General features: G+C 36.1%; 1 protein-coding gene across 1 annotated transcript; it reads right to left on the bottom strand.

The window, feature by feature from the left end:
- Window positions 1-1,244: 1,244 nt before the first annotated feature.
- cd83 (CD83 molecule) lies at window positions 1,245-4,001 on the bottom strand. Its single transcript, XM_005944371.3, has 5 exons — window positions 3,889-4,001; window positions 3,589-3,725; window positions 2,570-2,798; window positions 1,841-1,944; window positions 1,245-1,622 (listed from the first exon to the last, which is right to left on the bottom strand). The coding sequence occupies exons 1-5, from the start codon at window positions 3,932-3,934 to the stop codon at window positions 1,461-1,463; spliced, it is 678 nt and encodes a 225-aa protein (XP_005944433.1). The 5' UTR covers window positions 3,935-4,001; the 3' UTR covers window positions 1,245-1,460.
- Window positions 4,002-11,495: the final 7,494 nt, after the last annotated feature.

Genomic DNA, 11,495 nt, shown 5'->3' with positions numbered 1-11,495 from the left:
CAACACACATTAGGAGAAGCACATACACATAAGAAATACCAATGTATTTCTTATGTGTATCATTGAATCAAAAAAGTATCCATGAATCATTAATTGAGATACAGAAAATAAAGCAATAATTTTCTCATGTTACGCTGACTGAATGCAGAATATCAGTGTTCCCATTTCTGTCTCTTTTTGTTTTCAGTTTAAGAAAGTATATATATATATTCTTTTTTATATATATATTCTTTTTCTGTTGAAGATTTAGGCAATATACATGTTGCTGTGGAGCAGCAACAAAAGAACTTTTATGTCTGTTACCAAACACGTTGGAACGAACAGGCGAAGACCTAAATGCGGACATAAAAAATAAGAAGTGGACCGATAAAAATAAATCCAGACTACACTGACCCGCTCTTAGGACTTTCCCCAAAACAAATGTCACGCTAAATGCAAATAGATCACGGGTGTTCCTATATGTCATCATGTTTCACTTCTTCTTTAGAAGGTCACTTTGTTTTTTAACATTTCAAGTGACAAAAGTCTCCTTTTTTTGGTGTTGTTGTTCTTGAAGGTCATTTACAGATGTGGTACTTCCTGAGAATAATTCTCTGAACATAATTTTTTTTTCAAGTTACAACATTAATAAGTCAATAATATAGATTTAATCCAGAAAATCACTTATATAACAATAGCTTATTAAAAGGTCTGCTTTAAAGAAAGAAAACAAGAAAATATGAGAACATAAAACAATTAACAGAATCCAGAATGCTAGTTTCTGTCATGGCTCAATTAAAGCAGGTAGTTTAAAGTAATTTTCAGTGTGGACACTTTAAACTTGTAGGAATGCATCCATCCTCTGTGTAAACATTAGAATTCTTGACAAACACATAAAAATACAGATCCTCTTACTACGGTGGGACATTTCAGTCTCATGAATAACATCAGTGCCTTTTACTCCTGATACTCACACATCTTCCACTACATGACTACATGTGCACAAACAACGCAACTGTGAACCTTCTTGGCTCCATCCTGCACAGTCACTGTTTGCCTGACTTGACAGTACAGTTTTTATATGTTTGTATTTGTCTGCCTGCAGAAAAACATAATTTTCTTAATAAAACTTTTAGCTATGGGGCGCAATTAAAGTAATATCACCTGAAAAATTCAGGTTTTTACAAACTAAATGTGAATCTTTGACTGACTGCTCATGCAAACTCACTGTCTTTCTGTCTTAACCAGTGGCTCTTTTATATTTAACCCACAGACTGACCAACCGACGTCTGATTACTGGGCCTGCTCCTTGAACCAGGTCACCAGTTTCTCCAGCATCTTGGCATCTGTGGAGATCCAGCTCTATATCTGACTTTTCTGATGATTTTTGAAAGGTTGTTGAATAATCTTCCAATTTCCATCAGTTTCCACATGTCAGGGCAGAGTGTACTTATTCTATTGGCCAACGTTAGTCCTCATCTTTACACACAGAGTATAGTTTTTGTGGATGGTTTTGGACCCAAAGTGTAGATCAACTTCAAGTCTTTTGGTTCCACTGGTTTGTTCAGGAAAAAATCTTCTTTTGTTATTTGTTCTTGCTGTTGTTGTTTGTTTCTTTCTCTCAATCCATTCGTCAAACAAACCTGTGGTGGAGATATGGGAAATACATTTAGATTAAGAATGACCAGCATATGCATATTGTTTGAGTATGTTTAAAGATGATCATTACAATCTTTTGGTAGTACAACAAAATGATTATTAGGTAAGTTGGGTTCTAAGTGGATGCACATAATAGAAATCTCTTGTGGAAAATCTGTTTAAATATTAGTGTGTTTATATATAATTATCCTCCATTACTTACGTAGCTTATGAAAGACAGCAGAAGTGCTATCATTATCACTACGGAGGCGAAAAGAATCAAGTAATCATCTCTCTCCAGACTTTCTGTGGGAGCAGCTGGACAATCTGAAAATGAAAACACAAATTAAAGTTACTCAAGTTTGAACTCACTTGAACTGTACCACACTGTGCTAGCTCAGGTTGTGATCCTAGTCAGGCTATTCTGCATACAGGAAACTCCTGTGTGGCTGGATTTTGTACATTTTTCAAACTTTCATATCAGAAAACTCGAGGTGCACTTTGCTGTAGATATCTAAGGAAACATCCCCTCTTGTTTGGTATCCCAATAAATCTGCTCAGACTTTACCAATGAGTTTTTCTTTGACTTTCTTTGCTAAAATATAGAGCATGGTAAAAGCTGAACATCAGCATTAGCCACCGTAAAAGCCTTTAAAAGCTTTTCCAAAATAAGCTTCTTCTAAACCAGCTTTTGATGGAAATCTAATGCTCTTGATGTTTTCCAAATCATGTGCTTGACAGATGATTCCCACACTCTATGCCTTGGGCCAAAGAGTGATAGTTTTGTAAAGCTGATGCTCAAAATATAACAGTTGATTCAAGTTTGGAAGTTCTCCCTGAGTCAAATTTCAGTCATGGATGCCTCAGGGAACTTGGGAAAGTTTGGGAAACCTGTATGTTGAATTTGCATGAGCACCTAAAGAACCCAGAGACAACTGGGACAAACGTTTACCTGCCAGCACCAGGTGAACGTAGCCGTCCTGGTTTTGCTCTCCCACAGGTGCTGCCAGGTGACACATGTACACGCCGGCGTCACTGCACGTTGTGTCGGCCAGGAGGATGTCGTGGGTCTCGTTGACCAGCGCCACATCTCTCTCCACGCCATCGTACCATCTCGTCGTACCATCTGGGAGGTCTCTGGTCAAAAGGCCATTACGAGCAGACGATGGGCTCTCTGAAACCTGAAAAAGCATCAGTCCAGTGTTAGAGTCATGTGCCTGATGAATGACCAAACAGGATCTGAGACTAGACAGCCAAACCAAACATGCCTGATGTCAGTGTCATTATCACTTCTGTTAATGGAAACAAATGCCACTACTATAAATAGCACTTCTTCTTTTTAACTTTTAACCCATTAACCACAGTTACTGCACACCCCATATTTGAGTTGAACCTTGTAGTTTTAAGCAAAAGCCTAAATATTTAACCAGTTCATAAAAACAAGGATTAAAATAATCACCAGACATGTTTATACTGCCATTCTGACCTTTATACACCATGGCTGAGCAGTGTCTTGTGACCAGCAATAATCTTTATGACAGTATAAGAAATAAATGAATAAACCTTTACTGTTACTTTCACTGCTGCTTTTTACTTTACCCCTACTACTTTTAACATTACTGAAATAGAAGAAAAAGTACATTTTGAGTCGCAGGTAATTCTACTTTAACATTCCTAATTAGACTTTATAGACTAAAGAATTAAGTTGTAAGTATGGCTGCTCTTGTTATTACTGCAGCATACTCATAATGTTACCCAGTTATAGTGCTGTACTTTGTGTTTTCATTGTTATAACCTTTTCATTATGTGATTGACTACAAATATTTTGACTTTCGAAAGAAACGAAAGTGATATTAGTTTGCAGTAATCTGCCAAGGAGAGCCTGACATGTTTTTTTCTTCTTAAATGTGCAGCATGACAATAAAAATAAATTGTATTTGTATTTATTTGGTTATTTAATTTATTTTTTACCTTGTACCATCTCACTGCAAGGTACTGGACTCCGGGCTTGAATTTCGCTTTGCACGGAAGGATAGAGTCTTCACCCGAAAGGACCACGACTTCTGGTGTGTCCTCCTTGACAGCTGCACCCACAGCGAGGCACACGCCTGAGGAATACAAGCATAAGATGTTTCTCAGTACACGTATTTATTTTTCTTTCAATACATATAAACATGCAGCTCTTGGTTACAAACGATACCATACAGCTACTCGAATGTACAAACTCTAATAATATAACGTTCGACTAAAGTAAACTGAAAAGACACTCACCCTGCGAGAAGAGCAGAAGACAGCCAAGGAAATCTGCAGATATCATCTTGTTGACTGAATGTTTAGAAATCGAGAGTGAGGAGAACTGTGCCCTCAGCCTTAAATGGGGTTGTAGTGAGAAGGAAGTGGGGAAGGGAAGGGGCGGGGCGGGGCGGATGAGCGCGAGCTCTCATTGAACTGCTACTCTCGCTTAGTGTAAACCGATAAACAATGAACGCTGTTCCTATCGTCCTGCTATGTAAGTATATTAGAAATGGTCTTGTAATGCATTTTACTGTACGTTTAAGCCAACCCAAGCTCTCAGTACGTTGCGGTGAGGTACCGGTATGTAATATCATTTTTTTAAAGCGACTTTTTATTCAGCTGATTTTGCAACATCGGCATAACAACAACTTCGATTTCGATTAGCATAATCAAGTAAACAACATCCTATGTTTCCAAATCTTATGTTTCGCTTCACCGGAGAAGAAGTAGAGAAAGTTTGTGAAAGTCATTTTAGCATCAGCCGACTTAAAGACCTTAAAGACCCTATAGATCGAACACACGTTTGTCTTTCGTGTAAAATGGCAGCGATAAAGCAATCGATGGGAGTTTGAATCGAGTTTTGTATTATTTTCTGAGAGTTGGCAAAATTGAAGTGTTTTTTGTTCATAACTTATGGTTTGAAATGTTTTGTAGTGTAAATACTGCATGAAGAAATAGCACAACACTTGCCCTGAAAGCTTATTCAACGTTATGCATTACCGTTTATATGCCTTGTTTGCGAGAATAGCCCGTTAGGTTATAGCTGACACGTATTTTTGTAATTGTATTCTGCAAGAAAGTTCTTACCATTTTGAATACGTAATGTTGTTTTTTTTAATCATCTGATTATTTTTTCGGTCACTGTAACGAAAGCGCAAGCATCCAGGGATTCCCCTTCCTTTCCCCTGAGGTGCTTTCCAGTGCGTATGGCGAAATAAAGAGTATGTCATTGAAGTAGGAAATTCCCATCTTTGAGTCACGTAATTTCTTTTTACTACCACTATTACACGTGGAAGTATCAGAAACAAAACAAGAGACACGTCCCATATAACAGGTTGTTCTTTGATGTGCGCTTGATTTTATGTCGTGTACATGCGAAGCTAATGTTTTTATTTGTGCTTTGGGGTTCATTACTATTGTCAGAATGTTTAAATAAAAATAAAGATTCAAACATATTGTATATCCTAGAGATTAATAATGGGTGAAATGGAGAGAGATTAACAATCACTGTCCAGGTCTTCGATTAATGATAAGAAGATGAAACCAAAACCGGTGAATCACAGAAGTGTTCATAGTCTAATGCATTTCTTTTCTTCTTTTTTTTTTATTAAGTTGCTGCTGTGGGGTCGGCCATAAGCAGCTCAGAGGTGATGCAGAAAAACATTCCTTACTCCTGCTGCCAAAGTAAAGCACTGGAGTTTGACCAAAACTGTGAGAACACCTGGAGTGTTAATGGCAAGGTATAAATATTCCTGCAAGTTCACACAAAAATCTGTGTTACAAGAATCTAATAAAGTGTCAACTCCTGGTCCTGTTCTTTCACACATCAGCTGAAGTCGGCTAGTAATTAAAAAGGCATGGTTAGAGATACTTCAATTGTTGAAAGCAGTTTTTCAACTATGACAAGAATGTACAGTCAACAGGCTTATTTCAGAGGATCAATGAGTCCAATATAAAAGAAATAAGAACTCTTTTGAACATTAAGCCATGTAAAGCCACTTTAGAGCCCAAGAATACAATTCTAAAGCGAGCAACTGGTATAAAACCCCCAAAACAACCTACTAACTCTGCTTTTGGGTTTGTTCCTTTCTGCAGACCTTTGCCCACTCCAAACGTGTGAAAAAAAGCTGTGTACATCCATGCCAGAAAATTGAAGGTGGAACAATTGTCATGGATGAATGCGTGGATCTAAATGTTACCACAGTTTGTCATACGGTACGTTATCCACTCATATTTGTTTTAACTTAGGCCCTTTCTAGAGGGAAAAACATTATGTAAAGTCATGTATGATGCAGTTAAAACCCCTAAAAAGGGGTTTGTTTGAAAGCATGGTTTCTTGGAGTCATTTCTAACTAAGTACAGACTCCATAAGTCAATTCAGACAACTGTACATAATTACAAGTTATTGGGATGTATCATGACTTTGCCAAGGTCTGGAAGAATACCCAAACAGTCATGCTCAAATAGGAGGAAATTGATTAAGATGTTCAAGGTTCTTTCTTGGTGCCAACCAAGAGAAGTGCGTGCTCCAAAATTAGCACCTTCAGGCTCAACTAAAACTTGTATCTGTCTACATGGACAACCAAAATGACTTCTGCCTTCACTTTGTGGGTGTACAAGAACCACTGGCAGCAAAGCAGTCCCATGAAAGCATGATGCTACCACCATCATGCTTTACAGTTGTTACAGAGCTCTTAGGTTTGGAAGCCTCACCTTTACCTCTACAAGCATACCTTTTGTCACTGTGGCCATCATCTGACCATAAATCTTTAAGGAAATGAACTGAGGAGGGAGCCTAATAGTACATCTTTCACCATTTTGCATTATTGTGATTGCAGCCATTCCTTAGCTCTCTATGACTGGTGCTTATGGCCACTGAGAAGTAGTCATGGCAGTTTACATATTAACAATCATGAAACTCTGGTTTGGCCATTATGCAAATGTACTGTTAGGGAAAACTGCAGTTAGATGAGACTTAGATGAGAAACATCTCTCAGGTCTCTTCTGAAAACACTATGTCCAGATAAACAGATTGCTGATGGCTACCAACAGCATCTGCTTGAGGTGCCATTTGAGAGATGTTTAGAGATGTTTAAACAAATTTTAGTGGGGCTGTATGTATAACTTTGACCCTGTAATGATTAGAGGAAAGCAACGCTGAGAGGAGATACATATCCAGTGCTGGTCCCTTGCACAGGTACATGGGAGCATAGGAGGTGAATCTGGTGTCAAATCTGTGCCAGATATAAATATGTAGATCTCTGTGCTGTGGTGACCCAAAGGCATGGCAGTCAAAAGTATCCATTTAAAGTCATGTCAACACAATAAAGAAAGAACTCTTCAGGTTTATTTTCACTTTATCTGTTACAGCGCTCTGGTATTGTTAAAGAGGAGTGCATCCACTACCAGAGCCAGCCCTGCTCCCAGACTGTTCCTAAGGAATTTAATGGGTCGTGTAGGCATCAGAGTAAGTCTTGTTTTATACAATGACAGACAGATTTTTGACTGTGTTTTTAAACTCCATTTTTGAGATACATAAACATAGACCTAGATTCCACTCTCCAAACAATGTTTAAGCTTATTTTTATTTCTCTCTTCAAGAAGATGATACAATTTTGAATTGGTGTAGTCAAAGTAGGCCATGATTTTTTTCAGTGAACAAAAAAAGGATTAAAAAAAAACACTCCCGTGCATGACATGAATCACAGTCTCACAGTCTTCTGAGTGACAGTAAAATTATTTGTTTTCTGCAATGTTTTGATGTTATTGATGTTAAAACACAAGCAATATCAAAACATCAGCAGCTGTTCAATACAGGACTAAAGTAGATGGTCTAGTAGAATGAGGCAGTCTTAAAATACTCTTTAAACTCTCCATCATGTGTCTAACATGACACATATTTACATAGGAGTGCAATGCTACTAACCAGACACGAATGTCCCAGGTAACAATCTTGTTATAAGGGTGGAAATGTTCCCGTTTGCTTGCAAACAGTGCTCAGCTTATTAGCACACAGTACAAGTCATTTAATCAAATCAATGGAGAATCCAAAACTTTGTGTTATGGCATCTATTCAGTAAGCTGAAAAATATTTAATTCCACAATAGAGACAAAGGATGCACACATTAAAACTAGTGAATGCTATATTAGCACCTATCTGAATAGTGGTTTATTATAAGCATGAAAATCTAACCTGCTAACCAATTGCCAATTGCAGGCACCGTTGGATTGGCACTACTGACAGCCGGATGGATTGTGAAGCAGATGATCTCCTGAGTCGTCTGCTTTTGCCAGAAAGAAAAGATGCTTTTAATATCAGGGGTGGAAGGTATTTCTGCTAAGGGAACAGCTATGCTTTTGCTTCCTGTCAGCTTGAATCAGTTTGCACTGTCTCGCCATGCAGTGCCGTGCAGACAGTGTTTACCATGAAGGCAATTTTATACTTTTATACTTTATACAGCTATAAGCTCAAAAATATTATATTTACACTTCTTCTTACAGCACTGAAACACTTTATCATTCTTCAGGCACATCGGTTTCCATCCTTTACTGTTAAATGACAAAATGCAAGTGATTTAGTGAGCATTGGAATATATCCTACAACCTAAAAACCTCACTTTTTTTTTTTTTTTTGAGTCGTGTTTCTCTCAGGGGTGTATTTACCAAGAAAGACCCTTTTAAAAATTTCATGGATTTCTTCCACAAGCCAAAATAATAATGATCACCAGTCAATTTTTTCGCTTTTGTCTCCTTGCCCCTTTTGGTAAGATTTTTAAGTTTAGTGTTAAATGATGACAAAATATTTAAAAAGTGTAACATTTTCCTTATTAATGAGACAATTTGCTGCTACCATTTATTTATTGACACTGAATGTGTATGGACATGACCTGCTGCTATTTAAATGACAAATTTATTGATGAAGATAAACATTCAATTTATTTGAAACACACTAAACTACAGTACAGAGGTGTACTTAGCTGCTACACTTGGTAAATACAACTCCCAGAGTTCACTGAACAAAGCTGCTCACAGAAACCTTTCAGAAATTGTGACTAGTGTATTATGAAGGGAAGAAGGTTTCTGTTGTGTCATAGGACTGGAAGAGGTTTAAAAAATGTGTACATGCCAATTTGATGTTTACAAACCAGTGATGGTAAAAATCCAGGTACTAATTTTAACAAACTGAAAGTATAAACAGGTCCCACTTGTCACTTTACTGTTATAATCTCAGGAAACAAAAATACAGTGAAGTGCTGACAAATTTATTATTTATTTATTTAAAAAAATACCCTGAATGCACTTGAAAGAAGGTCAGAGATTGTCGAAGCAGAAAAGAGCATCTTGTGTTTGTTTGGTTTACTTGAATTGCACCAGCGACCTCAAAGCTGTATTTTACTACTGTAGGACTAAACCAAGCACAGAACACAGCTTGTTTTAGTGTTTCATACATTTTCAAGCATCTCTAAACAAACTGCTCAGAACTAACTAAACTAATCTAAACTGGTCAAAACAATTACCACTGACACTATCCAAAGTAACAAAGCAAATATTCAGGTAATATCTGTTTTGAAACCACTTACTGGTTAACTGAGCTGCTAATAAATAAGCTACTTTCTTTAAACCATTTCATTTTTGAATAAATATGCTCCATATAAACATTTCAAGTTATGACAAAATAAGCTATTTAAACTATGTGATTGGTGCCTTGGGAAACTGAGATTAGGCGTTTTTAAAAACTTTTATTTTTAATTTCATAATGGGAAATTGACATTTCTTTTTTACAAAAAATATCTGCTGCTTTTATTCATTTTAAGTGACTAAAAATAAGGTATTTACAGCTTTTTTGACAGGCTAAAGTAAACTCTTTTTAGCTGAGATTTAATAAGAATCAGTCAATATTCAAGACAATACTCATAGATTATTGGATTTTATTTATGTTGTGATCCATTCTTATTCTGCAAAATGCCAAATTTATGTGTGGCTCATCTTATTAAAAGATGACATAAATACAGTTATAGTACATAGTTATAGTACATAGTTAAATAGCTGAAGGACAACACCAGCAGTGTAAGGAGTAACATTCCCTAAACACACAGTTCTCATGTACAGCTCTTCCTGCAGAACTCTTAATGCAATGGCAGCTATGAATGTTTACAATATGTATTTGAAGAGTAACTGTAACGGTTTTACTACATTTAAATGACAGCTACAACTAGTAAAGCAGAATCAAAGCCATTCTCTGTATAGATGGAGTGGAAATGAGATAAACTGCCAGTATTTCTTTACCAATGTTTTCCACTCCATTTCTCTCCTCCCTACAATAACTGTTTCGCCCAAATGTGGCCCATATCTGCAGTTTTCTCTACAGGCACTTTGGCCTTGACTAATGATACTGTACTGGTTCTGGTGGAGTAAGTTTAATACCAGGCTACATCTGACCCAACACTAGCTGTGACCAATGTTAGGACCACTCTGTGCCTTTTATCCATGTTTGGCAGATGCACCATTTGCCAGTTGCCATAAAATAGCTAGATTAAACCCAGATGTGTCTTCTTTCTGGAATACATTATTTTCTTTTTTGTTTTTTTTATTGACCTCTCATGTGTTTTACAAATATTCGACACTTCCACTCCAACTAGGGAAACTATTTTACATTTTATTACCAACTTAAAGTGTAAAGTATTAAAAAATAAAATATTAACAGTGTTTTCATTTGGACCAGATGAATATGTAATAAATTGTCCTACACATCTGCTACATTATATATAAGGCATTAACTTTAAACTCTTTCTGCCCATTAAAAAATGCATTAAAAAAATGTGAAAAAACACACAAACTTTAGATTTTCTCTATTTTTTTTTTATCATCAAGACAGTCCATGTACTTTCAATACAATGTGTTTTAATTGTGATTTTTTAAATCAGTTTCTTAATCATATCATTAGCTTTTGATTAAATAAAATAAAATCAATACATTTGTTTTAATTAACAAACAATCATGCTCTTTTTTGCTTCCCGATTATCTCTTATCTTTTGAAAATGATTATTTCATTAAAATTGGGCATTAAGTTAATAATAGAAACATTCCAATAAAAGCACTAAAAAGCTGTCCCACTGAAATACAAAAAGGACATATCAAACGTAACAGCTGAGTATTTAAAAACTATGCAGCCAATTAAGTGGTGCTTTTGTTTGTTTGTTGTGTGTGTTTGTGTGTCTGTGTGTGTGAGAGAGATATGGGGTGGGGGACTTTTAGTATTATTGTTTTTATTAGAGACTTCATTAGAGACTGGAAAAAAATGTGAAATAATCAAAAACAAAAAACAAAAACTGAGCCAAATAGAATTAATAAAAAAAAAAAATTGCTGTGTTTGAAAATCCTACTGCCGAATAGGTGTTTATTTGTTTGTTTGTTTGTTTGTTTTTTTTAACCACACTGTTGTAATATGATCTATTGAAGCACCAAACATTAGAATGTAAAATTCCATATTTTTACAGTCATGTGTCATTTCATGCAGTAGGGTGTAGGGTACTTATGTGCTTTCCTTCTTGTGTTGCTGCTATCATATGTTAATCAATGCATCAGTGCTGTCTATGCTGGTAGTATAATATTATTGCACAGCTATGAAATAAAACAAAACAAAACACAATTATTGTGTGTGCTGAGTGCTTTCTTAATGAAGAGGTAACAGATGTAGTTTTATACTTGCACCAAGGGAGTGGCACTCCAATTTCGTTGTACTCTGTACAATGACAATAAAGGCTATTCTATTCTATTCTATTCTATTCTATTCTATTCTATTCTATTCTATACAAAAAGTCCATGTCACTGATAATCATAGTTTTTAAGTTGGGTTCTTTTGC

Source organism: Haplochromis burtoni, unplaced genomic scaffold, assembly GCF_018398535.1.
Source record: "Haplochromis burtoni strain Fernald_Lab_line unplaced genomic scaffold, NCSU_Asbu1 Contig_352, whole genome shotgun sequence".
Lineage (NCBI taxonomy): Eukaryota > Metazoa > Chordata > Actinopteri > Cichliformes > Cichlidae > Haplochromis > Haplochromis burtoni.
The sequence above is the reverse complement of the archived record's forward strand: the minus strand, read 5'-3'. Positions and strand labels throughout refer to the sequence as shown.

Bases quoted from the DNA above. Each gene is read 5' to 3' on its own strand.
- cd83 (XM_005944371.3), bottom strand. From the start codon at position 3,934: ATGATATCTGCAGATTTCCTTGGCTGTCTTCTGCTCTTCTCGCAGG. The intron at 3,726-3,888 runs GTGAGTGTCTTT...TGTATTCCTCAG, and splicing joins TCTTCTGCTCTTCTCGCAGG to GCGTGTGCCTCGCTGTGGGT. The intron at 1,623-1,840 runs GTAAGTAATGGA...TCTCCACCACAG, and splicing joins TGCTGTCTTTCATAAGCTAC to GTTTGTTTGACGAATGGATT.